This window comes from Colletotrichum tamarilloi, assembly GCF_030869305.1.
Source record: "Colletotrichum tamarilloi strain Tom-12 chromosome Unknown Scaffold_32.1, whole genome shotgun sequence".
Taxonomy (NCBI): domain Eukaryota; kingdom Fungi; phylum Ascomycota; class Sordariomycetes; order Glomerellales; family Glomerellaceae; genus Colletotrichum; species Colletotrichum tamarilloi.
In genome coordinates, this window is record NW_026849415.1 from 125,717 (window position 1) to 153,545 (window position 27,829).

The following is a 27,829-nucleotide window of genomic DNA, read 5'->3' on the forward strand; positions in this document are numbered from 1 at the left end:
CTCTTCAGGTCTGCTCTGCTCATCTCTCCGCATCTATCCTCTCTGTCCAAGCAGTGTCCATCCATCGTGAGTGAGCTTGAATCCCCCTCCCCCCGTCCCTTCTTTAGTTGTTTCTCCTTCCCCAGAACCCCTCCCTCCGTCATCCAGATACCTACCCTAGTTCCAGTATCTGCACCTACCTAAGGTACTACTCGCTTTTGCTCTTTTTCTCTCTCTTCCAATTCCGTGTGCCCCCTTCGGAGCCAAGACGACCCAGGGCGCACACGACTCCTGCAAACTACTGCACACTGGCGTCTGTAGCTAACGAGCGGCAATTGTTCCCCTCGCTTCGCTTCCTCAACCTCAACTCGTCGTCACTTCGCACCTGCTTTTCTACATACTTTTGTTAATTACTTACGTTTTGTATCTTCATTTGCCATTCCCATTCCCATCTCACTGTGGCGTTTCAAAGCAGCTTCATTAGCCCTTTCTCACCAGCTTCTGTGCTATGTTCTAGACCTCTCCCCACACCACTTCCGGAATCCAAGCCGCCATCCGACCATCTCATTCTCTGTCTCTCTTGTCCGCTCATCTATCCATCCGAGACTACCTACCTTACTACACGAGACACACACACACACACACACTCACGCACACACGTATGTACACTCAATCTCACACCCTCTCTCTCAGGCCCCATCTTAGTAAGCCCCGGCCGCTATTGCTTGTTGTTGCACTTCCACCTTCCTTCCCCACCTCCGACCTTCATCTCTGCCGCCTCTTTTTCGAAGCCGCCGTTTGCAGTCGAATTCAAACCGAGCGGGAATCTCTACACCTGCGCCCCAATATCCTATTTTCCTTCGCCTTGCCCGGTGCCCCAGTTCCTCGTTATCTAGGTAGCTTCCTGGCCCTGTTTGCGCCTTGATCAAGCCCGGCCAGCCCCAGCCGCCGTTGTCGCTTCTACCTCTTGCCACTGCCACTACTACTGCTTGTAGCTGCCGCTTTTCTTCCCGCACGAAATTGGGAAGGCTTGTGAGCTAACGGACAACACGAAGAAGAAGAAGCAGGGCGCTTGAGCTTTTTCTTCATCGTCCCTCAGTGCCGAACTGCGCCTCGACTGCTCACAATTAGAGCACATTCCCCAGCGAAGCGTCCATCCGGAGACGGGTCCTTACTCCGGCGGTCCAGAACGCACGCCCTCCACGCAGACAAGGCGCCGCGCCATGCTCTGCTCCGCCTCCTGATCCCCCACGATTCTCTAGCATTCTGCCGCCGCCGCCGTCGCCGCTTGTTACGTCTTTGTCACTGCCTGACTTGCTCACACCGACAAACCTGCTTCCAACTCCTCCGGCTCCGTGGGCACCTGACGACGGGGGTTGCAACTTCATCACCCACCCGCGGTCCGAATTTCAACTCTGTAAACCTAACCTAACCTATACCACGCTTCTGCACCGAGGTTCACCTGCGAGCCGCAGCTTCCCATGCGTGGGCCACCGCCGAAATGCCACCTCCCGAACCTGTTATCACCAGCAGTCATGCTCGAGACAGCGGTCCAGTAGTTTCACCTCTCAAAACTGCAGTACCATCCCACAAACCCAGTCCCCCGGAATCACGGCCTTCTACCGGAGAGAGCGGTTTCAACTTTGACGCATCACCGTCACCACCAGAAGATTCCGGACCTATACGCAGCGATGGCGCCCCGAGTACGACCAGCAGCGGCCGCTTCTTTCGCGAGAATTTCAAAATGGGGTCCGGTGAAGGCAAACGGTCACATTCAGCTAGTCCCTTTCGCATATCGATGCCTTTTATCACGCCCGGGCAGCTCGCATTTTCCGCCATGCAGTATTTGCCAGTTCCGATACTGGTACTGAATAATCTCAAGACTGTGGTCCTCGCCAACGAAGCTATGGGGAGGATGCTTGGAATGACAAACGACTCAGCCGAAGACAACTCGTACATTGCTGAGAGGTTGAGAGGGCAGTCCTTATCACAGGTTGGTATCGATATGATCCAGGAAGGTCGTCCAGTTTGGGTGGGATGGGAGGCGTTTTTGGATTCCCTCGTTCTCGAAATGGGCGCAAATCAGACGTCAAAGGACGCCGCGGATATGTTCGGCCAAGGTCAGGGTGGAGAGGCGACGCCGACCCCGGATTCGCTCGCCCCGCCATTACCGGACCATCCAACGGGCCCATGCTTGGTTAAAGATGCCGTGGTGGATGTCATTATCTCCCGCAAAGAGTTTGGGAAGCCGGGATTTGACCCCCGGGTCAAGGGTTGGGGGTCGGATCATCAAGTTTACGCCAAAATGATTGTTACGATATGGGAGATTGAGGATCACCAAGTCTACTTCACCCTGACTTTCACCAGCACAAACTCCCCGCCTTCTCAGTCAGCACTGAGCCGCAAGGCGGTCGCGCGACCCAATATGCTGGAGCAAGCAGACCGCAAAACGATATCCAATTCGAACCCACCCTCCGTCAGTTCCAGCCACGACTCGAGCTCACCATCTTTCCGCGTTAGCCCGAGCGCTGTGTCGCTCTCATCGAGTCCGTTCCCGCCGATGGGTCCGCCTTCTACTGCCGTCCATGCGAGCTCGCCCTCGATTCTGCAGAAGATGATTCTTATGAAAGACGCCTTGCTCGACAATACGGAAATGCCCATCCTTGCGATGTGGAAGGATGGCAGCGTGACATTCCCGAATCGCGCCGCTCGAATACTACTACGGCAAGAAAGCGACCTGGAAAAATCATCAGACGGGTTCGATTTGCTACCGGGTTGGACAGTTTGGGACCAGGACTTTGAGAGAGAGTTGGATGTGAGCGAGTATCCCATTTCGGTACTGCTCAGAACAGAGACGCCTTTCACCAACATGCGCGTTGGTATGATTGACCATATGAATAACAAGATTGTCTACGACGCACTCGGGGAGGCCATCCGAGATGACAGCACCGGAGAATTTCTGGCCGGCGTCGTCACCTTCAGAGATATCACCAAGATGAAGGAAGAAATCGTCGAGATCAAGGAGAGAGACGAGGAACGCTTCAAGCTGATATGCGATACCATGCCCCAGCTTGTCTGGACGACTAAACCAGATGGTTATCACGACTTTTTCAACACTAGGTGGTACTCATACACGGGCCTCACTCCCGAGGAGTCAATGGGCTTGGGATGGAAGCATCCATTTCACCCGGACGATATACCGGAAAGTGCTAGGCGATGGAAGCATTCTTTGGAAACCGGCAACCCTTACGTGACGGAGTACCGATGCCGCAGCAAGACCGGCGAATGGAGGTGGATGTTGGGCAGAGCTCTACCGCAGAGGAACAAAGAGACAGGCGAGATAGAAAAGTGGTTTGGAACTTGCACCGACGTCAACGAAAGCATCGAGGCCAAACTCGCTGCTAGGAGTACCCGACAGCAGCTACTGAGCGTTCTTGCGCATTCCCAAGTCACCATCTTTACCGTCGACACTAACTTGAAACTCACCATGTTGGAAGGTGCGTTGATGTGGGACAGCAATGGGGATGACAGCGCCGCAAACCAATCGACCTGGTTCCTCGGCCAAAACATGTACGAGGTCTTCAACCGACTCAACCCACAGCTCAAGACTGGGGAACGCCCCAAATTCCTCCGCCCCGTCGAAGATATCTTGGCAGGCGGAAAGACGGAGGAGGTGGCGGAGCACGGCATGGATGGACACTGGTACCGGACGAGATTCTTGCCTATTCTCGGCAAAAAGACGAAGGATGCTATCGTGAGCAACGAGACACGCATTGAAGGCGTCATCGGAGTCATTATGGACGTGAGTGAGCTAAAGGAAAAGGCTGAAGATTTGGAAGAGGAATCTCGTGAGAAGAAGCAGGCGATGGCGAACGAGGCGGCCGCAAAGGAAGCAAACAGGCTCAAGAGCCAATTCCTCGCCAACGTAAGTAAAGTGCGGTATGGCAGTCCATGAAAGCAGGGACTAATCAGTTGATAGATGTCACACGAGATCCGAACTCCTATTACTGGCGTCATCGGAATGGCCGAGTTGTTGAGGGATATGGAACTTGACGGCGAGCAGACCGAATACGTCGAAAATATCCAGAGGTCGGCGAATGCTCTCTTGACGGTCATCAACGATATCCTCGATTTCTCAAAGGTCGAATCCGGACGTCTCGATATCGAAGAAGTTCAGTTTTCCCTCTCAGTCATTGTCACGGACGTCAGTAAGATGCTGAGTTTTGCTGCGGAGCGAAAGAATCTGGACTTCCGATCCGACATATCGAAAGAAATCGAGAGGGATCTGGTTGTTATTGGTGACCCCGGTCGTGTACGCCAGATCATTACGAATCTTTTGACTAACAGTATCAAATTCACCAACCAAGGTTACGTCAAGTTTTCGGTGCAGAAGGAGAAGGAGACGTCGGACAGCATTGTCGTCAAATTTATCGTTGAGGATAGCGGTATCGGAATCGAGGAGGAGGTACGGAAGAAACTATTTCAACCCTTCAGCCAGGGGGATGCTTCGACAGCGAGAAAGTTTGGTGGCACGGGCTTGGGTCTGACGATTTGCAAGAACCTTCTCGAGTTGATGCATGGAGAAATGACGCTAGAATCCGCCCTGGGCAACGGAACAGTGGCAACATTCTGGGTTCCCTTCAGCAAGCCCCAAAACCAAAGGGCACCGCTTGTCGAGATTGGTTCTCTTCCGGACAGGCTGCAGTCTGAAATGAGCGTCTCTTGCCACAGTTCCGAGTTTGAACAGCTTCTGAACACGCCGCCCGCCTCTGGAGAGTCCTCGCAATTCCTAACCGACAAACACAAATCCCCATCCCGACGACTCTCGGTGCGGACACCGCCGGCTTCGGACGAGGAGTTGTTGCCACATGCTGAACGTGCCAAAATCCGCGTCCTTGTCGTCGAGGATAAGTGAGTGTTGATTTCTATTGGCCACGTTACGGTCTATGCTGACCATTTCCCAGTGCGATTAACCAGCAAATTGCAACCAAGACGATTATGAAACTTGGCTTTACGGTGACAGCAGCATGGAACGGAAAAGACGCCCTCGAATACATGGCGGCAGCCCAACAAGGCAAGCACAGCAAGCCGGATATCATACTGATGGACGTCCAAATGCCAGTCATTGATGGCTACAAGTGTACGCATCTCCTGCGCCACCACCTACCGTACAAGGCCTACGTACAAGATGTACCAATTGTGGCGATGACGGCATCGGCGATTCAAGGCGACAAGGAGAAGTGCACCCGAGCAGGAATGGACGATTATCTTGCCAAGCCAGTCAAGAGCAAGACGTTGGAAAGGATGCTTGTCCGATGGAGCTTGATGAAGAGGTCGCAACAAACAACATACAGGGAATCAGATGGGTCCATGTCTGATTGCTCAGACACCGCTGCGCACTGCAGCAACGCCGATATCCCTGGCGTAGCACATGATCACCCAGATCCTACGCCTCCCGACTCAACAGAAGCCGTGGCGCCTTCGAGCCGCGAACGAGAGCAACGCCAGGAGATGGATCGTGAAAGTCGGGGCGATCCGGTGACACCCAGGCCTCTTACCAGGAACAACTCGTATGAGCCGTCACCATTCGACTCCCCAAACGTAGCGGAATCTATCAAGCCAATAAGGCGCTCCGAGACTGATGAGCTTGCTTTGCAAGCACAGCAGGGCAAGCTTATGGAGGCCGCCGGCGGAAAGAAGCTTCCGCGACGGGGAGAATCCTTCCAGACGGTGGTGGCCGGGGATTCCTTGACGGAGGAAAACGTGGAAAAGTTGGAAAAGGAAGAACACAAGCGGAGGTCATAGACATTGGGGAGTTCTCACAGCATCCTACTTTTTTTTCAAGTGCTTTCCAAGGGGGAAGACACTCACTACCACACAGCGAGGTGCATGACGCGCCCGGTCACTGTTTTTATGCTTACAAACGTAACACACAAGAGGGTTGTACATATGGAAACAGAGAAATCGGGAAGGACGAAAGATTGGGGAGCTCTGGGGAGGGGGAGGGGAACGCGAACAGGTCACGTTGCATCTTGGCATTTCGATCGGCGTATAGGGATGGGTTGGATTTTGACGAAGCAATGGGAAGAACCGGAACTCCTGAAAACACAAAAATGTGAGCGACGTGGTTTGTGGTTATACATACTCGGAAACCGATAGAATTGGGGGGCACGGGAGTCGAGGGGTTTCTTGATGAGATTCTGTCTGCCTGCTGCTTACGAGCCCAGGTTTGTTCTTTTATTTTGGTACAATTCTAGTCGATAATGACAGAAATCGAAATCGAAACTTGATAGCAATGAAGTTCTTTCCTCTTTATCATGTCTTGTTTTTGAGATGTGTAACGGTCCCCTGGATTTGCTAGGTGTGAAGGTGTAGGGTCCTTGGGAGGCGCTGTCGTTATTTCTTTTGTCTCGATGTTTTTTTTTTTTTTCCATGGGATGTCTGATTGTCTGTCCACCCAGGGAAACGAAGCGAAACCGAGTGAGAGTTTGTGTTGGATCAGATCTAGACTTTTTTAGTTGATAGTGGAGGGTTGGGTATCCGAGCGTGCCGTGGATGGGATGATGAATTTGGGAGGAGGGGGGATGGAGGGGAAGTTCGGAGTCTGATCCGGTGAGCATGGATTAGGGGTTCTCGTCAACGCCTGCGGCAGGGGGGGGGGGCATTGGGTGTTGTATGGTGAACAGAGTATGGTGTACATATGTAGGTATGGGGGTGATTTTTCTCTTTTTGTTTATTAGAGTTTTCCGAGATCTGGGGCTTGGCGTTGGAGTCTTTGAACGTTTGCAGGGCTGTGCTGGGGTGGATCGTGAAGGGTACTCTGGGATTGGGCCTGCCTTTTCGAGTCGGGGTGTGTGAGTGCGAATATGTAGGAAGGGGGGTTTAGAGTTGGGGATGAAAAGAATGGATTTGGATTTCTGGGATGGGGGGTTCCGGAGGGTTGGGTCGGTGTGCTTTGTGTGGGCGGATGGGTGGATGGATGTGAGTGAGTGTGAGTGTGGATGGGGAGATGGGCGGTGGTGCGTGCCGTGGAGTGACTCGAGCGGGTTGTGTGGTTTATGGCGATACATTCATCGATGTATCGTGAGGATGATATGTTCAGGTCTGATCTTGTTCTTCGCCCTCATCACGACTCACTTCCTCCTACCATCACGACCCAAGAAGCCTCACAATCTCACTACTCCCGATCCTCGCCGCCGGATCCCTCTCCAACATCCTCCCAAGCAATTCTTTCTCGGCATCCCCACTACCGCTCAACGGCGTCCTCAACTCCTCGATCTCATCCAACCACGCCTCCATTTCTTGCTTGACGGCTTCGTCTTCAAATACGTGGGGCAGGATCCAGGAGCCCGTGGGTAGAGGGACGTATCCCAAGCAGAAGAGGAGGGTGACGCCTAGTCCCCAGATATCGGAGGCGTGGGATTTGTGCCGGTGGAGGAATTCGGGGGGTGCGTAGGGGGGTGTGCCGGAGGGAGACCAGATGTTGAGGGAAGGGGAGGGGGAGGTTGATGACGAGGGGAGGGGGAGGGCGGCGCCGAAGTCGAGGAGGACGGCGTGGGGTTGCGGGTGTTCTTCTCTTTGAGTAGAGTGGAGAGAGGGGGAGAAGAAGATTATGTTTTCTGGTTTGACGTCGTCGTGGATTATGTTGCAGTTGGAGTGTAAGTGGGATAGGGCTGATGCGATTTGGGACCAGATTGTGAGGGCGTCGGAGTGGGAGAGGGTGCAGATTGAGGTTTTTGGGTTGATGTATTTTTCTAGGCTGTGGCCGGCTTCGTGGCGGAGGGTAATTGTTGGTGGGGAGGGGGAGGAGTGGAGGATTCGGGATGTGTTTGGCTGTTTGGGAGTGTAAGTTGGAACGGAAGTGACTTTAGGTGGAAGTAGGCTATGTTTTGGGGAGGTGGAAGCGGGAAGGTATGGGTGTATGGTAGGTAGGTAGGTAGGTAGGTAGGTAGGTGTAAATGGTACGTACGTGACCTCTGGCGAGGTTGAGAGCTTCGACTTCTTTGCGCCAGCGGTCGTGGGTTCTTGGGTTGTCGGGGAAGGTGAATTTTTTGATGACTGCTGGGAGTTTTTTGTATGTCGTGGACTCGATTACAGAGTGGTATGTTGTTGCGATTATATTTGAGGGCGTGTTGACTGGGTTGTCGATTTGGGAACTCTCTATGGCGGTTTCCATGGTTGGGGCTGGAACAGACATTAAATGTAATTCCGCCTGATTATCACAGGAACTGACTTCTGTATCAGTACTCGTTACGAGATGAGATTTTGGTATGGGACGGGATTGGATGTCAAATGCCAAGGTATTTGAGGAAAATGAGCTGGCGCGGCAAGGCCGAAGAGATGCCGTTTTCGGGCTCAAGTGCGGGGTGACTCACGCCGATAGTATCCTGCGGGGAGGGTCCACCCGGGCCGCTGTGGAGTACCCGAGTCCGGGGTACTTTCGGATGAAGCGGCACTCCACGGGGAGTCGGTCCGGACGCCAAAGGTAACGTCAACCTACCTGACCTTACGTTGCCTACGGTGGAAATATTCTTGGATTATCCGTACTGCAAGCGATTTCTCGTGCGCATAGCATGACAAGGTATGCTCTGCATGTATCCCGAACCACCGCCAGTCAGCTTTAGCCATCATGCAGGCAACCAACGGGCAAACCAACATGAGCAGCATCCAGACCAACCGGCCGCATAGGATAACCGCCCAGCTCCAACCAATAGTTACGGCACAGCCCCATAAACACGAAGATCGTAGCCCCTCGGATGTTCCCCTCATTTCTTGCCATTGCGTTCTCACCCCCAGCCCAACTTTTTACCAATCTTTGTCTTTCTTCTCCTCTCACGACTCAACAGCCAAAACTCGCTCCTATTTCACACAACCAACAAATTTCTCAGAAACAGAGGCATCACTCGCGATGGCTGAAGCCCTCGGGGTAGCTTCAAGCGTCATCGCTGTCGTCGACTTGACAGCAAAGGTCGCAGGAGCCTCGATCAAGCTCGTCAACCTATGGAAAGAGATCAAACATGTCCCAGATACGCTGCTTGAGAAGGCCGAGCGGCTCAGAGACTTTGAAGACTTTCTTCTGGAGACAGAGAGCCAGGCTGCCGATAGTCCTATGCCCCAACGAGCTTGGAACAGTGCTCTCTTGCAAAAGTATATCTCCAGAACCCGGACTGCGTTGAAGGACCTGCAGCAGATGGTCGATCAGCTGTACGCCCGGGTCACAGATCCACGAAAGTTCAAGAGAAATCTGGCGTCGACAAAGGCCGTTCTTCGAAAGGAGGACCTTTCTGCTTTGGACTCGAAGCTCAATTTGGCGTTGGACCTTTTCAAGCTAGCTCGCGAGCAGTATTTGACGCATGTGAATTCTTTCACCAATCACTCTACTAGAAAGCTGACTGTCTTTACCAAGATCACTGATGTCATACTCTGTGATGCTTCAATTACAGCAGTCGTCTGATATTAAGTCTATCCAGATGTCCCCTGGACGAGTCGCTAGTCGAGGTCAAGCTGAGGACACCTCGGTTGACTGCGGCACGAACACCAACCAATCCCTTGTTGTTAAAGCGCCAGCAATGGCGAGCTTTTCCCACAGACGAACCATGATTGGCAGAATCGGCCTATCTTGGAAATCAGACGTCGGCTACAAACTGCACGCGCAGCCACCTAGTTGGCTTACGGGATCAGTATATTCCGTCCTGGCGCAGAAAAGCTTATGGGGCTGGCAACTGAGCCTCAGATCTTACGAAGTCGTGGAATGTCTTGACCGCAAATTCTACACAGACATCCTGAATGATGACTGCCCTGCACTGTTCAAACGATTGCATGATCAAAATATGTCACCGTTCGTTCGGGCAGATGATGGTTCAAATTTGCTCGAGGTATACTTCTTGCTTGCTTTCATCCTCCTGATTGAGACGAAGATTCTGACCCGACATTCTTGGCAGATTGCGTTTCGACTGGGTTCTTTGAAAATAGTCAAAAAGCTACTAGATTGCGGTCTAGGATCGTGTGTGCTAGAGTCTTCAAGATACAATAACAGGTGAAGACAACCTTCTCTTTTTCTCACTTCGATCCTCTGACAATTGATAGCTATCCATGGATTATCGACTCGTTGACATGCCTCTGGTTTAATGAGAAAGTAAGCTGTGGGAAAATACATGCAGCGCTTGTCGAACTTTCGAAATATGGCCTGGATGATTTTCTAGAGGGCCCTGAAGTTTTTGACATCTATTTCCAAACGTTCCCAGCGATCTCAGGGCTTCAAATTTTGTTGGAATATGCGGGTCGCCGTCGTTACCAATCTTTTCCATTCAGAAAAAGGCTGCAACATTTCCGGACAATAGTCTGGAGGGCCCCAGATCGTCAGTTATCTTTGGATGAGTTACATTTCCTACTGCCAGAGATTAAGAATCTCACCATTGATGATCTCGTGTCAACACGATCAATGGGTTATTGCTCCCTCTTTCACTCATTGGCTTATGGATTAGTCCGCCAGTCTGCTAAGTCGTACGAGATCGACCAAGAACCGATGCCACAGATACAATGGTGCGGACTTCTCAGAACCTGCCTCCAACTTGACCCCGTTGGTCTTTCTCATCTTGAAAACCCCGAGTTCCCCGATTACGCAATTGACAGAATTCAAACCCCGTTCTCATTTCTAATTGATAATGCCCTTGATTTGTTTGATTTTTCACCAAGAGGTCGATGGCCCTCATTTTTCCAACGTATGCAGAGGGGAATGTCAGCTTGGCTGGATGTTTTGACCTTGAATGGAACTGATCTCTTAGAATATGGGCGCAAAGAAAGACGGCTTCATGATGAAGGCCTGGTACTTCAGCATACGTGTTACAAAATTTCTCACCTGTCGCATCGGAAACGTCTCCTTGGTATTACTTATGGAAAATCGAAAGATGATTGGAGGTTTTGGTGGGTTGCCGAATATGAGCATTTTGTAGGCGACTTTTGGGGGATGGTTCATCAGGTGGATCTGGACGTGAAAGTCCCTGGCAGCTGGGTAGACGAGTGCGATTATGATCATTATAGCCCCTATCGGGAGGAGAGACCAAGAGGGGAATTGTACTTCGAGGAGTACATGCCGTTAGTATGGTCTGAACATCGGGAGTTAAAAGCACCGCTCTGAGTATAAGAATGGTATACTCCCCGACTTTACTAGCTTAAGGAATCAAAACGAATGAGCCCGAGCTCCGAATAGAAATCACATGGCACGGCATACACATGAGAGAGCTAAACGCTACCATTATTGTCTATTGAGTTCGTGCCTGAACAGAGAGTGACTTGGACCAGCACGCAAAATGCCGCGGGATTGTAAGCAAGATGCGACGGGCTGTGCGACATATGGGACTGGCAACATGTCTAAGTACAAGTATACACTTGAAAAATGCAGAGAACACTTCAGCCCAGTTCGCTTCTGCATCACACAGCTCACGCTCATCTTTTCGTACACTCGACAGCAAAATGATACCTGAGGCTGTTGCGATTTTATACAAGGAGTGACTTCTGCATGTAATCGAATCATTGACTAGGTAGATGTTGGTGTTTGATTTCCAATAGTCTCTAGATCCTGTTGGTTGGGTCTTGAACCCGGCCGCTTTGCGGATTCCTAGCCAGCATTGGCTGGCAACCTACCACCCATGTCAAATCATGCAGTTTTGCCGCCGAGGCAGCAGGCCCGTCCCGCTGCATATTAATGACTGCGCCGCAAGACAATGACAGGGTAGGTTTCTTGTATAACTGGTCTCCTTCGCTGCCGTAATGCTGGCACTTAAGAGCTGAGCGCCTGCAGACTATTACTCTGGCCGCTTCGCCGTCGACGTTCGGGAATGCTCGGCCATCGACAGCCATGGAGATCGCAGCAAGCAGTATCGCCTTCGTTCAGGCTGGGGTCGGCACGGGAAAGGCCATCGTCAGAGCCATTCGAATGTGGGAGCAGGTCAAGCAGCTCCCCAACGACCTCAGAGCCCGACTCAAGAGGCTGGAATCCCTCGAGCCCATGCTGCGTCATATCGAATCCGACTTTGCAAAGTACCCGGAACTACGCTTTCACCCAACCGCCCAGCAATGTCTCGCCTATGCGATGGAAGTCGAAGCTACCATGAAGTCTCACGTAGAGAAACTCGAGGGGAAGATCCAGAGGCCTAGCAGCAACTTTAGAAAGCGGGTCAACTCGTTGAAGATCATAACGCTGAAGAAAGAGGAGATTTCCATGCTGGAGAGTGAGCTTGCTTGGGCCATGGAATCTTTGCAGCTTGCCATCACTTACTTCCACATGCAAGTTATATTTCCCCTGTGTCTGCCTGATGATCCACTGATCGTTACTTGAATCAGGGCGAAGAGCGAGATATCTGAGCAGCTTGTGATCAAACAGACCTCGGATCGAATCAGAGAGTATAGCATAGCGTGCCAGGAGGATGTGGTGAAAAAGACGGCGCAAGCTGTCGCCAATATGATCAAGATTCGGGAGGAAGTAGACACCAAAGTCGTTGACGCAGGGTCTGAAAAGGTGCTTCCTGCGCCCCCAAAGCGAAAACCAACCATGGTCATGAAATCTGGAGCATTTGGGCGATACTCATTCCAACGCTCCAGGAGCAACGACGGATGGACCGCTTCATTGCAGATACCGTGGTCTCAGTGCGTGAGAGAACTGAGATGGACAGGGTGGCAGTATCGTTTTCACTCTTACAACATCAGATCAGACTCATCTGCAGTCTTTGAGACTGTTAAAAATGGAGATCTAAGGCGGCTGGTAAACCTTTTCAAGACGGGTGAAGCAACCCCATTCGATAGGAACGAATCCGGTAAATCACTTCTATATGTAAGCAATCCGAATGCTTCAAACTTTTCCGCCGGATCTTTGTTGCGAGTGGCTCACGAGAAATCCAGGTAGCGGCTAAATACGAGAGACTTGAGGTCTGCCAAGTCCTCATACAGCAAGGCGTACTTGCCGACGATGAACGAGAAAGCTACGGCGGGTTCGGCATCCCTATCCATAATCCCTTCTTTCACTTAAACTGCAACTAACCATGATTTGGATGTTCTGAAGAACCCCAATAGATGTCATCGTACGATCTCGAACCAATTTCAAACGGAAAGATGATGCCAACCACCGGGCCATCGTTTCCCTTTTCCGCAATGCCGCCCAAAGCACCCTCACACTAACCCTCGAACGCCTGTTTACCTTCATGGCGGAGTACACCTACGGCGATGAGTACATCCGAGTATACTATTTCAAATTTCTCACCGATTACCAAACGCGCTTCTCTTTGAGCGACCGTCTCGAGGCAGTGAGGCTTGCCGCTTTCATCGTGCGCGAGGATACAACGTATCTCAATCTCCTATCCTCCGATCACACCATATCACCAAGCGATGTTGAGAAGAGCGACGAATACGGCTTCTCGCTGTTGCATTCCGCAGCAATAGCCACCGGGATAAGACTCGCGGACGAACTGCAGTTTGACCGGCGGATCTTACGGCAGCGCACTTACACATCGGCCTGGAGTGACGTTATCATCAAGACCTTACGAAGCTTGCCCAACACAATGAGTCTATGTCACGTCGAGACTGTCGTCCCGTGGGATTGGTTCGTCGTACCTGTCTGGAAAGCTACTCCCTTAATATCCCTTCTCGGTGGCGCCTTATGCCGAGTATCGCCTCACTTACCTTTGGAAGAATGGGACGATGTGTTCCAAGCTGTACTCAAACAATGGCTCCGAGACCTAGTATCTGCGGGCGTTGATCTACTTACGTACGGGGAGCAAGAATCTGAGACAATGAGGACCGCACATCCTGAAGTGAAGGGGGCTTTTGACAGCGATGCCATCAACCTTTCCCGCAAAGTGGTCAGGAATCCGCTACAAGCGTGTAGTGAGCCCGGGTGGATGACGAAGGTGGAAAGAGCCTTTGATAGGAGTGATCGATACTGGAAACCAGTGCGGATCATCAGTCTCGACTACGGTCCAGACGTCGATGATTGGAGGGTTCACTGGGTCGTTGAGGTCGAGGCGTTTGCTGGTGAGTTTTGGAGGGTTGTGGAGTCACCTCGGGTCGTTATGCCGGGTAGTTGGATTGACTAAAGAGATCCAACGAGATCTCGATGCATCCACTTGCCACTTTTGATACTCGCATCGATACCCAACGTGCTTCCTCGAACCTGCAAACCGGATCGATGGCCACTTAGTCGCCGGGAATTTACCGCGCGGAAAGGCCCGCAGTCGCGGCTGCCGGCCGGGACTTGCTCGGCCCCACCACAACACCCCACTAAGATGCGCAGGCGGACAGGAGCTCACCCCGCGTCTTCGTCATCCTCGTGCACCCCAAGGTTCCAAGCTCCCAAGTCGTCCCAGTGCGGGGCAGATCGGCTCACTTCAACCTCTCCTAGCTCCAGCCTTATCCAAAGACACAAGATCCGGCATCACTCATCAAGCCCGCCAATTATCCGTCTCGATCTCTGCTCTGATTCTCTCGTGCCCTGCTAGCCACGGCAGCTTATCTAAAGCTATGGCGTCCGGAGACACCCGCCCGCCGGGCAAACAGGGAGAGTGGTACTTGGGCGACCCTTCAAGTCTGAGAGAGCAGCTCGATGACTTTCTCTCCGACGTGCCCGATCAGATAGAGGATAATGGCTTGCCTGTCCCTGGCGCTCGAGTCATCATTGCCCCGTGAGTCCAACATCCCGGTCTTTCCTGCCTACGATGGATTGTAATCTACGAGGACATGTTTACTAAAGTGTAATGCCATTATAGCCATGCCGGCTACACATACTCAGGTGCTACGGCAGCCTGGGCGTATAAGGCTCTCGACCTCAGCAAAGCCAAACGCGTATTCCTTCTTGGACCCTCTCATACCTTCTACCTCGCAGGCTGCGCAGTCAGCACATATCAGAACTACGGAACACCATGGGGAGATCTCAAGGTGGACGAGGAAGTCACGGGCCGTCTCATCGACGAGCGCGAAATCCCCGGTATCCCGAGATCCAACGATAGAAAGGAACACTCGCTAGAGATGCACTTGCCGTACCTTTGGGTCCGCCTAGAGCAGACATTCGGTTCGCCCGAGAATTTCCCGCCCGTCGTACCGATCCTCATCGGCGATAACAACAAGGCCGAAGAGAAGGAGGTGGGCAAGTGGCTCGCCGAGTACATCAAGGACCCCGAGAACGCCTTCATCGTCAGCTCCGACTTTTGTCACTGGGGTGGACACTTCGACTACACAATCTACTGTCCAGACGGGACGCTCGATAGCAAGGAGAGGCTCTACGAGTATGGCCCCAAGCCCGACGGACCGCCTATCCACGAGACTATCAAGATGGTGGATGACCTGGCGATCGAGGCCATAAAGACGGGAAAACACAGCAGCTTCTACGACAACCTCAAGCAGACCAAGAACACGGTGTGCGGAAGACACCCGATCGGAGTGACAATGGCGGCGCTCGAAGAGCTGGGCGACCACCGGTTCACGTTCATCCAATACAATCGCAGCACCCTCGTGACGCGCCCGAGGGACTCCAGCGTGAGCTACGTTTCGGCTTACGCAGTGGTATGAACGCAGAAGGTTGGGAACGGCGTTAGTAAGGGAAGGGAGGACGAGGAGGGAGAAGACGTTTTCTGTACCAATTTCATGGCAGCCGGGCGAAGACTGGAAAGGTTTGGGCGTGACAAGAGGAGTTTTGATGGCTTAGACGCAGGTTTCATATCATTTCCTAAAGCAGAGGTAGACATATTAAGCAAAGAAGCCTCTTCAGCTTCTGGTAGCTCTAGAATTGGAGATCATTGGCAACACCGTCCCAAGTGCCGGAGGTCACAGACACGGGCCCAGAAGCCAGGTGACCAGATGGCTTCAATGCTGGATGAGTAATGCCTGGGGAGGGGGAGACATCAGTAGGTAGGTATGCATAAATCCTCGAGGTCTGATGTTGCTGACGAGCGAACGAAAGCATGAATCTTGAGCGGACCGAAGAAGCGGAAGGGAGGGCCGCCGTTTGTCTCGATTTCCCTCTCCCCCTCCCCTTCCACCCCCGCCCGATTCGGGATGATGTAGGTGCGGATACCGGTACTGAGACTTCAGCGAGAGAAAGAAGGACAATCCTGGGGCCGTTCGGTAGCACAGCCCTACGGTCTTCCTGGAACCGGCTGGCGGTGCGGCGCTAAGGGAGGCAGAGGCGGTGGATTTGGGGATGTGGGTGCGGTGTCAGCTTCCGCCCAAAGCGGAACGCATTGCGGATCTTTTGGGCAGCCGTGGCAGCTTGTGTTACTTACCGTAAGTGCCAGCGCAGCGACTCTTCAGGCTAGGTCGGTGTTGCTGCAGGAATGTGAAGGGCCAAAAGCTTGTTGTTCAGCTTGAGGAGGGGGTTTCTATTCCAAGCTGTCGTTCGGCAAGGTTGCCGAGTGATGTCCAGGTTTGTCTTTGGATATGAACCCCGCGCGCGATACGGTTATTTGCTTGTGAAGCCAAGAAATGACTGGAAGAAGTAATGGCTTTTTGACCTTATGGTATTCTGGGCGGCCCGTGATGGAGTGAGAAGGATATTCCCCGTTGATGACGGTGAGGAGAGTTTCTTGCGGAAGCCAGATCTCGACTAGACTCTAGTTGGGGGGGTTGATCAACCGAAAAAGGACCAAGGGAGGACGGAGGACGGTCATCCTGGGGCTGAAGGTGCTGTAGAATGCGGATTGGTCCAGAGAAAATGAGCCGGCGGCGGGATGGCTCACGGATCGCAGGAGAAGGCTGTGTTGATGGCAACACGATGGGGTTTGCCGAAAAGTGTAAACTAAGTAGATTGCTTGCTTGGGAGGGTTTTCTACAGCTGGGTTCCTTGGCGAGCTGAGTGAGGCTTGTTTTCCCCCTCTTTCTGTGTCTATAACTCATGGATATCATGTCTCTGTTTGAGGCGGTGGATTGCGTCTTGGCCCTTTGCCAAAGTTGTTCTTGCTGGAATTCTCCATAGTAAGCTGTTAGGCAGCTATGTTTTCCCTACTGCCCGCCGATAGTGGTTTCCTTGATTCCTTGAAGGAATGAGAAGGCTTTGAGGAAAGTGGGTTGGCTGTAAGCTGAACTAACCAGCCTGCCGATAGCCTGATGGCGAGCTTACGGCTTGCATGGAACCGAGTCTAATTGGGGCGAAGGAAGATGAGGCCTTGCCGGGGGGATGGGCCAGCTTTGGGTTGAGTGAGTGTTCCTGACACGATTCCACGCCGCAGATCCGCAAGCAAAAATTGAGGTGAATGAGTAGGTAGCCCGAGGCAGTCCGAAGCCCGTTTTCCTTTCTCCCTCGCTAGGCGAGACTAAACAGCTCAGCCGTAGACAGGAAGGGGAGAGGGAGGGGAAAGAGGCTTGCAGTTGCATGTGTTAGTTTCGCGCTTCCGAGACCGTAAGCTGAGAAGCGAGCGAGCGGGGTGGTGTTGAAAGTGGCCGGAAGGATCGATAATTCCCTAGAGTTGATGGGCGATGGGATGATTGGGGAGCTTGTTTGGATTGGTTGTTTAAGAGGCTGAAGTCCCCGTCTGCCGGTTCGCGGTCGTGGTCGTGAACGTTTCCTCGCAATTTTCCAATTCTATTGCTTGGTGTTGCTTGTTTTTTGATACCTCATCATCCGTACGAAAGGCGCATCGACCTCCTCACAGGCGTCATCGCACCAAAAAAGTACCTAAACACCACTAAACTCGATCATAGGCGTCATTGCTTCGACCAGCCGCAGACACAATTGCCTGTGACCCTAGCGACAGGTTCAGAACGGCTGCTGTGGAATTGATCGGCATTGCTGCTCCAGCAGGTTTATTCGACTGCAACCCACAAGAAAATCCCGTGTTCGCGGAGACTGAACAGAAAAAGCGGGAAAACGAGAAACGGGAAGACGGCAGCGAAAGAAACACGAGGTGTCCGGTTCCCAAACGAGTGGAGAGATCTGGATCGTCGAACGCTTGATTGGCATTTCGCAACCTTTGCGCTGCAACCTCACAAACTGACGTCGCCACGCACGACGAAGAGCAGCGACTGTGAGATTTAGCTACAGTAGCTAAGCCTGCCGCTACCCATCTGGCTTCGGCTGCTTCTATTCTTACCAGCCAACGAAACGCCGTCGAGCTGGGTGCAGTTGAAACCACTGCCACCACCACTATCAAGAGAAAGAGGAGACAAGACACACATTTGTGTGGACTCTCTTGAACTTTGAGGGAACCATTTCGATTGGCTCACGATTCCCGTCGTCAACATCCCTGTCGACCTCTTCGCCTTCGACACCTCCATCGTAATCGCCTCTGAACGGGTCGTCACAAGTCACCAGGACGAGGCCCGCCGCATCATCAGAAGAGGCAGCCCTCTTCACTAAATTCAAGGTTAGCCTTTTTTGAAGAGTCCCGACAGTGGCACGAACGGACAGTCAGCGACACTTTGCAAGCATCAGGGAGCAAGTTGCACGTTGGAAGCCAATTCCAGAATAAGAAGGGTGAAGAAAGGAGGTATTGCTTCAGTCAGCAGCACCGACCGGCCAGCGAACACTTGATCGAAGCATCCATCGAGCCAATACCACCAACATCAGACAATCTTGAAGAAAGTCGCATTAATTTTAGGACGCCGGCATTGGACCATCTCCCGCCAGCGCCTCAAGTTTATTCGCCTCCATTCATCGCCCGCCGCTTGTTACAGTTACAGCGCACCCGAAGAAGAGAAGGCAAAAGTCCAAGCTTCAGGGTCCAGTCCTCGACACTCCTCGACCAATCACCTGCCACCGACCGCGCCCGCCTGAGTCGAGACAGCCCAGGCTCACTCACGTTCTCACATTCTCACATTCTCACACGCCATTGAGGTAGTCTCACACAGCCCTGAAAACAGCGTTTTTTTTTTCAGGTTTTCTCACCTCACCAGTGTCACCACAGCCAACAGTGGGTGAGAGAGTGACAGACAACGACGTCCCCCCCTTTCCCTCGCGTTACATCGTCGGCCCCTGCCTCGATTGGGACCTTTTTCGTCGCATGCAGGTACCTCGCCAAGCCCGCCCATCCACGAATACACTCACACTCAAATCTCATTCTCACTCTCACTCTCATCGCTCACTCATTCTTTCGGAAGAGTGTATATTGTAGCTTACTCATCCGACTCTGAGACGACGACGCCGTTAACGAACCACGAAATTATAATCTCACAGACACACACTCACCCCAGGCGAGAAAAACACTAAAAAAGGAACGGCCCTTTCGTCAACCCAGTTTAAATAAAAAAACAACTGAGCACACTCACGCACACAAGCTCTCTACTCCATAGTGTGGTTGTTGCCAATAAGCCGGGGCCCCTCCAATCATCTCTCCTACTGGAGCCAGAAAGCTACCTAAACGGCGATCGTTCCGCAAGCCAGGGGCACCCCAAGCAGCGCGCCCCCGTTCCGAACAGACAATTCGAATTTCTGCTACAAAGAAGCGCTTCAAGCCACACGCTTAACGCCCACGTTCCTGCATCCAAGGCCCTGTGCAATTGTGGATTGTGGCCCATTCGCCTCGTCTCGCTTCATCGCCCCCCAGTCGACGACCATTGACCCAGAAAAAACGAGCCTGAGACTTCTGTCGTCCAAGCCTGAGAGCGACTCTGTGTGAAAGTCGTACTTGGACCTGGACTTGGACCTGGACCACACCGTCACTCTCGACGCTACAACCACAACGCCAATTCATCTCATCCGCCGCCGCCCCCCCTTCTTCTCCTTCGCCCTTTCTACCCGTACTCAACTTGCTTCTTTTTCTGCCACAATCAACAAAACATCAAATCAAAAGGCCTTACACATCTTCCTACCTACCAAAGCCATCGCGCGCGAGACCACCCCGACGTTCATCCAACAAAGCAATACTACAATACATTGCATTCGCCCCTGAGCGTCTACCAACCTCGCATCATCGTCGCGCAAGGAAGAAGCCTTCGCGCTTCGCAGAAGCAACATGAGTGTCAGTGTTTCACCCCAACCCTCGCACTTCCGGTGTTTCGCCCGCCCGTCCTCGCCTTGTTCAACCCTCACTCTGCACGCTGCCCTGCCCTACCAACGTTGCATTACGTCCTGTCGTCCTCTTGTCAATCGCACGTTGCTGCGTTGGCCTTCCCTTCTCGAAGTCGAGAAAGTCCACCCGTTCCCGATCCCGTTCCCGTTGCCTTGTCCGCACACTCTTCGCAAAGCCGCAACATCGCAAACTTTGACTTCCTGCGATCACCAACCTTCTTTGCACATCATCATACTTGCTTCAGCCTGGTTGCGTTGCATTTGCCCATTTCGACTGCTCTTCCTTGTTGACGATTGACGTCTTTCTTTTTACCCTTTCATCCATCCTACCTCACCTAACCTAATTGACCCGACCGTTCTTCCTGCCACCGATATTCGTCGAAGAAAACTAACATAATGGCGCAGTACGGGTATGTTTCTCTCTCCCATGGAGCTGACGGGACACACGACGACGAGTACGACCTCTCCGAACGCGGAATACTGACAGACGAGCATAGATACGGTGGTCGTCAAAACCCCTTTGACCAGCGGGACGATGGTCCCGGTGGAGGATACGGAGGAGGAGCTCCTGCCAGAGGTCCTCCTCAGCAGGGCTTCGGCTCGGGACCTTCTCCCTACGGCGGTGGTGGAAACAGAGGATACAACCAGGGACCAGCTATGGGTAGGGACCAATATGGTACGACCTGACCGCGACGGTCGTACGTGCTCTTTTGCTGACATTTGTCTGTCCGACCAGGCGCCAACGTCGAGATGGAATCCCTCGCTCAAAACGCCAGCGGCTTCGGCCAGTCGTCGGATCCTAACGCCATCCTGAACGAGTGCCGATCCATCGACCAAGGAATCGACGAGATTGAGGCCAACCTGAACCAGCTGCGCATGCTGCAGGAGCGTACCCTGACCGATGCCGACACATCAGCAAACTCATCGACGGTCCGCCAGCTCGACGCCCTCTCCTCCGAGACGATGACCCTGTACCGCGGACTTACCGATCGCGTGCGCCAAGTCAAGTCCTCGCCCGATGGCCAGTCTGCCAGAAACTCGCCGCAGGTCGGCCGTATCGATCGCCGCCTGAAGGGTGCTATTCAGCAGTATCAGCAGGTCGAGTCGGCTTTCCGCAAGCGCACCCAGGACCAGATGGCCCGCCAGTACCGCATCGTTCGACCCGACGCCGACGAGCGCGAAGTCCGCGAGGCAGTTGAGGATGCTGGTGCCGGTGCCCAGATTTTCCAGCAGGCCGTGATGCAGAGTGGTCGCCAGGCCCAGGCCAATGCCGTGCTCAACGCCGTGCAGGACCGCCAAGCTGCCCTCCTGAAGATCGAGCAACAGCTGAATGAGCTCGCACAGCTGTTCCAGGATATGGATACGTTGATTGTGCAGCAAGAGGCCGCCGTTACGCAGATCGAGCAGAAGGGCGAGGAGGTCGTTGAGAACCTCGACAAGGGCAACCAAGAAATCGGAACTGCAATTACCACCGCCAAGGCGACCAAGAGGAAGAAGTGGTGGTGCCTGGGTATCTGCGGTAAGTCTGCGTTTGCTGTAGAGTGCTCGGGATATCTTGCTAATTGTCTACAGTCCTTATTATCATTATCATCGCTGTCATCGTTGCCATTTACTTCGCCATTATCAAGCCCGGTCAGGCTGCTCCGGCTCCCGCCACCACCGCCCGCGCGAAGCGCAACATTGGCATGCTCGAGCTGCCCGACTTCTCGAACACGGTCCCTGTCGATACTGGCGCCGCGCACCCTCAGATTCTGAAGACGACGAGCCGCATCATGCGCCGCATGGTTCAGCAGGGAGCTACCTGGGAGCCGACCGCCACTGTGCAAGACTCCGCCGTCGTCGCCCGCTTCGGCGGCAAGGTCGACATGCCTGCTGTCCGCAACTAAACGGTCCATCGTATTATTCCCGACTCTGTACAAAATACCCATCATACCATACCGCCTTTATCCACCGCCTCATAACACACTCGAGGCTTCTCCAACACCACCAGTATACCGTCCCTCCGACTCGACGTCTGGATTGATTTCTCACTACCATTACTCATTAAGAGCTTCTCGCCGCTTTTTATAGACGGACGGATTATATGGAAGGTTAATTTCATATCTCTTTTTGCTGCTGGGTAAGGGGCAAACCAAACACGAAAAATGAGGGGAGAAAGAGTCCTGTGGAGCCCAAAGCTAAAAAGGACCACAAACTTATCTCGTAGGGTGTTTTTGTATACCCATAACCAGACTTTCTTTACTTGTTCAACCAAAACCATCCGTGCTTCCTCTTTTCTTGTGTTGCGTCTTGGATTCGGAAGGTTCTCCTTTTTTTCGGATTCTTCGAGAGGAGGCAAAAACTATCGAACACACTTGTGCGGGCGTTTTCTAGCTAGCTTACCTTTTGCCTGCGACTCTGATCGTTGTGTGCTCCTTTTTTACAGTTTTATTTGTTGCATCAGGGGCGTTGGCATGAGTGGTTCGTAAATATAGTCACCTTTTCAAACTTGACGCTTTTAATACTTGAGTATTTAGTGATGTCTTCACGGGATGTCGTTGTCGTAGTTCCGCAAAACTGTGGTCAACTATGAGTGTGCTATTTGTGAGGTTGCCCGTATGTACGAGCTGAATGAGGATGTGATGGCCTTCTCAAGATGAGTCACAGCGACGGAGCATCCGAGTTATGTACACTTACCAGAGGGCTTTGGTATTACTTCTCGGTTTTCTTGTCGCTAATGAGACACATGTGCTTGGGATGAAGTCATTCGACGTACTCATGAACCTCGATACGCGAACACTGTATACGAGGCAAGAAAAACCAGCTTTGTAATTCCATTTGTATCTGAACTAGACTATTGTTCCGACTTCCTCCATCTACCGTTATGTTCACCAGCGTTTGGTATCGAATTAAAGTGGCTTTTGTCATACTACTTATTTTCTCAGTCCTAATAATTTCAACGCTTCTCAAATTTTATGACTCTATGCCGAGAACCCAAATCGAGTCCATTATCTAGCCCTTGGTCTTCACTGGAAACAAGCCTTTTTTGAAAGCCTTCACTGCTGAAGAAGGGGGCCCAAGGGCATTCATGTACAACCAGCGAGTCTCCATCTTATTTTTTAGGGAAAAAAATTACAAAGGCACACGCTTTTGAAACAGCTCTTTGATTTAACCACAGAACACAAATACAAAAACTCCCAACTGTTCGTCTAACGCCGCTCGGTCAAGCTGTTAAATTCGACAGCCCTCGAAGAAGTTTAGAAGGCGAGTGGAGGTTGGCGGCCCGGTGGGATAGTTTACAAAATGGCTTGCGCTGACTGGTCGACACTCGTCTCTGTTGGCCTGTGCGTGGTCAACTCTAGAGACAAACCGTAGCTAGCGCAGAACTAGATGAGTTCGTTTCTCCATCTACAGGGTGTTCGTAATGCGTAGCGGTATCCGTACGCCCTGCCACTTTAACGCCGCGCGGGTATCGTGTAAGTAACAAAGGCATGTGTCGGCTGGAGACGCTTTGAATTTACCATCTTTTCGATGTGTCGATCAAGTCGTTGCTGCTTGAGTTCAACCTTTTTGTTCGACGAAGGTGGTTCTCGCACACCAGCCCGGCCAGTTGGAAATGTCCGACATGATATATACTCAATATACTTCGAGCTTGAGATTATCGACATTCTTTGCGTTGTGGAACTAAGTGAACTGCCCAATTTGTGGTGTAAGTGAGATATTCCCACGGACTAGGTTTTGTATCCATTGTCTGTAACATGCATGTTGTTTCTGCTATAAAATTCTCATCTTTAGTCGAAAATGGGATAGGTAGGCCATGTTTCCGGAATCCAAAGAAATTACGTGATTTATGAATAGCAACTATGATATGGCGCTGAACGATTCAACTCTGGATGTCGACACTCAAGATTTGGCCCACAATTTCACTTTCTTATACGTTGTGTCACCCGCGCGGTTGCTTCGCCACGACTTATATGCCTCAACTTCCCTGGGAGAGATCTGGAGGCCATGAAAACTGCAACGTTATTCATTAGACTTTGAACATTGATACTATCTAATAGCGAGATGCGTAATAGCCAAGCCACATTTGTCAACTTTACTTAACCAGCCTACCTCGTAGACATGCCAAGACCAGAACGCGAAGCTCACGGCTGAATGGCATATTTCTGTTGTCAGGATACTTGATGGTGATCACGAGATACGATCACGCTAGAGGCTTATTGTTCCATAATCACATGGATTTCAAAGCAACGTGGGTTCCTCTTTACTGGATTACAATGGGCTTACAAACTTGAACAAATTGCCAAGAGTTGAAGCTATCGTGACTTGTAGGCTTGTAAGTTGCAAAGAAGGCTTCAAGTTATAAGCTCCATGATTCTCGCGTCTCGGAAGTCTCATTCTTCAGGCCAACACCTTCAGTCAGTCTACCATTCATCTCATCGTTCACCACATCTTCCTTCTCTCTATCCATAATCAAACTCCTAACTCAACCTCAACCTCATCGCCCAACATGCTCTTCACCAAGCTCTCCGCCCTCACAGCCCTCCAGCTTCTCTCCCTCCCCGCGGCCCAGGCCCAAACCGACCCAAACAACAATGCTTCCGCGCCCACCACGGTCCCGTTCTTTACCTGCAACCCCGGCTACCCCGTCTCCTCCGCCGAGCAATCCATAATCTTCACAAACTTCCTCCGCAAGTTTTACATCGAAAAGGACGTCTACCGCGCGGGAAGGGAGCACATCCTGCCCAACGCAATCAACCACAACCCCAACGTCAACGGCGACCGCGACGCCAGCCTGGCCTGGATTGCACCCCTCATTGCCGAGTGGAATGTGACTATTACCAACACCGGGTTCGCGGATAACGTCGGGTGGAGCCATGTTAAGGTTGAGGGCCCCGGGATGGGGCGGTATACTGTTGCTGTTGATATTTGGCGGTTCGAGGGGGGATGTGTTGCTGAGCATTGGGATGCGTTGCAGGTTGCGCCGCCGGCGAATAGGACGAACCCGTTGGAGTTGATTTGAGGTTGCCTGGCTGAGATGGCTGAGGCGGATGTGCCCGAGAACTAGAGATTTAGCAGAGTGGACTGTGTTCACGGCGAGATGGAAACCGCATAGCTTAATATTCGCACATAGGCTAAGTCATAGGTATCTGTCACGAGATATGGATGTGGTTAATGCTGCCCACATCCATATCTCGTGACAATATCAGAGGAGCAAACAATATACTGGTCATAAATGGAGTATCCGCTGTCTTCCATTAAATTCACCAAAGAGACTGATCCCAGGGAATCTGGCAGTTACCAGCAGATGTCGCCAACTTGTGTCTAGAGCATTGAATTGATGTTGATAACATTGGTGACAAAGTATCCGGGCTCCAATTTCATAGTCGGAGCCAAGCAACTGATTATGTCGGCAAGGTGCTTCAGAGAGCTGACAATCTACTCCTGCACTACGTCCACAATTCAGTGTGTTCCTAGGCAGGGTTTACCAAGACCTCAGCAATGTTAAAATAGAAGACGACTTGCATGTCGGTAACTCTGGGCCAATCGGAGCTTGCTCGATGAATTCAATTTTGATGTTCACTTGGCTACATGTCTCTAACTTTTTACACTACTTACCTAGACAAGCAGTTGGGGCTCTAGCCTTTGGCCCTCGAGCAGATCATCATAGCCAGCTCGTCCTGGTTGTCCTATAAACTGAGCATCGCTAGGTCGACTATACAATTATAGTAATTCGCTGAAAACAGACTCAATACATTCAGTCGCGACAAAGTTTTTATATAGTACAGGTCTTCGAAGCTGTCCTGTTCCGAATCGTCAACGTCATTGCGAATGCCTCGTACTCTGTCGGGTGTAAGCGACACCGTTGAAGAAAGCCGGTGGGATACCTCCAATTAAGTGCCGACCCAATGTCACACTGGGCAATCTTACATGCTGAACTCTATTCTAGCAAAGGAGTCTTTCTGGACGACCGAGGCAGCCGGTGAAGATGCAGTACTTAAAAGCTTCTCGCCGTAGTCGCACAATCTGTAAACACATGTGAGCGATCAACACTGTCTCACGTAATCTTCCTCTTCGCATACATACACACACAACATTTGATTCGTGGTCATGCTGAATAGCTCTTACTCGATGCAGCAGTTCACCAGGGCCCTATTGGGCGGCCTCTTATCGATCTCCCCCCTCGCAGTAGAAGGCTACTCGTGCTCCTCGCCCGCCGAAGCATGCCTGATCCTCGCCTCCACGCTGCCGCCTGAAGTGTTCACGGCACCGAACACGACAGACTATCAGTCGGTTCGGGACGGCTACTGGAGCCAAACCGCCGGAGGCCTGAGCCCGGCCTGCATCACACGTCCTAGGACCACCGAGGAGGTGGCGTCCATCGTCAAAGTGCTCTCGACCTGCGGCAACGATGTCCGACTCGCCATCAAGAGCGGCGGCCACGGCTCGTCCCCGAGTTGGTCCAGCACCGACGGTGGCGTCCTCGTCGCCATGGACGCCATCAACGAGACCCAAAACGTAGCAGACAAGGGCTACGCTCTCGTCGGCTCCGGAGCCCGCTGGGTCGACGTGTACAAGACTCTCGAACCCCAAGGCGTGACCGTCATCGGGGGCCGCTTCGCATCCATTGGCGTCGGCGGCCTGCTCCTCGGCGGCGGCATGAGCTACTTCAGTGGACTCCACGGCATGGCGTGCGACAACGTGCTCAACTACGAGGTCGTCCTCGCCGACGGCACGGTTGTCAACGCCAACCTGACCTCCGAGCCGGACCTCTTCCGCGCCCTCAAGGGCGGCGGGAACCAGTTCGGCATCGTCACGCGCTTCAGCCTCAAGGCCTACTCGCACGCCAACCAGGTCTGGGCCGGCATCCTGACCTTCTCGCTCGACAAGGCCAAGGAAGTCTTTACCGCCACGCAGGCCTTCAGCGCCAAATACGACCCCCAATCGCACATCTACCTCAGCATGGGAGGCGGCGCGAACCCGCAGCTGGACTTCCTCAACGTCTACGTCTTCTACAACGCCTCCTCGCCGCCCGCGGGCGACGCCAGCCCCTTTGCGGGCTTCTACGCCGCCAAACCCACGGCAGACAGCACCGCCACGCAGAACTTTTCCGCCCTCATCACGTCCAACAACAATGGCAACCTACCGCTCAAGCGCTGGCTCATTGGCGGCCACACGTTTCCCAACCTCCAAGGGCAGCAGGGCGCGGATCTCTACCTGCAGCAGTGGCAGAACTTCCGCGACAAAGCCAACGCCACGGCAGCGGGCGACCAGGCGCGCATATTCTCCATGGCACTAGTTCCCGTCCCCGCGGCCGTCACGCGCGCCGGCGATCGTGTGGCTTCTGGCGGCGGCGTCAGGAACGTGATGGGGCTCGATGCGGACGCCGGGGACGCCGCGTGGGTTGACTACACGCTCGCCTGGGCGGAGGCCAAGGACGACGAGAGGATGTTTGGGTTCGTCGAGGGTATCAGTGCGGACGGGGACCGGCTGGCGACGTCTTTTGCGCCGGGGATGAGGAGCTCGAATGCTGTTGAGGGGGAACGGGCGGTGTCTGCGGAGAAGGCGGCGTTTTATAGGACGAATCCGCGGTATATGAATTATGCGCTTTTGAATCAGCCTGTGCAGGCGAGTTATGGCGAGGAGAATGGGCGGTTTTTGCGGGAGGTGCAGAGGCGGTATGATCCTACTGGGTTGTGGAGGAGGGATGGTGGGTTTCTCTGGGAGTAGGTAGCTCTTGAGCTACTGATAGCCAAGACCCGAGGTATCGATGATAGGTACTGAAGCATATTGAAAAGTCGAACACACGAGCATTCATCAATTCAAAGACCATTGTGTATAGTGAAGGCCTCAAGACAAGAGAGGTCGAGCTAGACTTCTGGG

General features: G+C 52.6%; 8 protein-coding genes across 8 annotated transcripts; 7 read left to right on the top strand and 1 right to left on the bottom strand.

Moving 5' to 3' along the window:
- Nucleotides 1–1,480: 1,480 nt before the first annotated feature.
- CTAM01_08798 (hsp90-like protein) lies at nucleotides 1,481–5,784 on the top strand (the record flags this gene model as incomplete). Its single annotated transcript, XM_060524818.1, has 3 exons — nucleotides 1,481–3,904; nucleotides 3,959–4,890; nucleotides 4,944–5,784. 3 exons carry the CDS (start codon nucleotides 1,481–1,483, stop codon nucleotides 5,782–5,784), a joined length of 4,197 nt encoding a protein of 1,398 aa, XP_060380509.1.
- A 1,344-nt stretch (nucleotides 5,785–7,128) lies between these two features.
- Nucleotides 7,129–8,176, bottom strand: CTAM01_08799 (uncharacterized protein; the record flags this gene model as incomplete). Its single annotated transcript, XM_060524819.1, has 2 exons — nucleotides 7,129–7,812; nucleotides 7,949–8,176. 2 exons carry the CDS (start codon nucleotides 8,174–8,176, stop codon nucleotides 7,129–7,131), a joined length of 912 nt encoding a protein of 303 aa, XP_060380510.1.
- A 711-nt stretch (nucleotides 8,177–8,887) lies between these two features.
- On the top strand, nucleotides 8,888–9,433 carry CTAM01_08800 (uncharacterized protein; the record flags this gene model as incomplete). Its single annotated transcript, XM_060524820.1, has 1 exon — nucleotides 8,888–9,433. One exon carries the CDS (start codon nucleotides 8,888–8,890, stop codon nucleotides 9,431–9,433), a length of 546 nt encoding a protein of 181 aa, XP_060380511.1.
- A 717-nt stretch (nucleotides 9,434–10,150) lies between these two features.
- CTAM01_08801 (uncharacterized protein) lies at nucleotides 10,151–11,116 on the top strand (the record flags this gene model as incomplete). Its single annotated transcript, XM_060524821.1, has 1 exon — nucleotides 10,151–11,116. A coding segment is annotated over one exon (966 nt), but the record flags the coding sequence as incomplete, so codon positions are not given.
- Nucleotides 11,117–11,683: 567 nt separating this feature from the next.
- On the top strand, nucleotides 11,684–15,534 carry CTAM01_08802 (uncharacterized protein; the record flags this gene model as incomplete). Its single annotated transcript, XM_060524822.1, has 7 exons — nucleotides 11,684–11,710; nucleotides 11,780–12,268; nucleotides 12,362–12,624; nucleotides 12,685–12,791; nucleotides 13,048–14,004; nucleotides 14,264–14,651; nucleotides 14,736–15,534. 7 exons carry the CDS (start codon nucleotides 11,684–11,686, stop codon nucleotides 15,532–15,534), a joined length of 3,030 nt encoding a protein of 1,009 aa, XP_060380513.1.
- A 4,828-nt stretch (nucleotides 15,535–20,362) lies between these two features.
- CTAM01_08803 (SNARE domain-containing protein) lies at nucleotides 20,363–21,852 on the top strand (the record flags this gene model as incomplete). Its single annotated transcript, XM_060524823.1, has 3 exons — nucleotides 20,363–20,642; nucleotides 20,703–21,485; nucleotides 21,539–21,852. The coding sequence occupies 3 exons, from the start codon at nucleotides 20,363–20,365 to the stop codon at nucleotides 21,850–21,852; spliced, it is 1,377 nt and encodes a 458-aa protein (XP_060380514.1).
- A 2,603-nt stretch (nucleotides 21,853–24,455) lies between these two features.
- On the top strand, nucleotides 24,456–24,968 carry CTAM01_08804 (uncharacterized protein; the record flags this gene model as incomplete). The annotated part of the gene is made up of 1 exon (XM_060524824.1): nucleotides 24,456–24,968. The coding sequence occupies one exon, from the start codon at nucleotides 24,456–24,458 to the stop codon at nucleotides 24,966–24,968; it is 513 nt and encodes a 170-aa protein (XP_060380515.1).
- A 1,088-nt stretch (nucleotides 24,969–26,056) lies between these two features.
- CTAM01_08805 (uncharacterized protein) lies at nucleotides 26,057–27,676 on the top strand (the record flags this gene model as incomplete). The annotated part of the gene is made up of 1 exon (XM_060524825.1): nucleotides 26,057–27,676. One exon carries the CDS (start codon nucleotides 26,057–26,059, stop codon nucleotides 27,674–27,676), a length of 1,620 nt encoding a protein of 539 aa, XP_060380516.1.
- Between the last annotated feature and the right edge of the window lie 153 nt (nucleotides 27,677–27,829).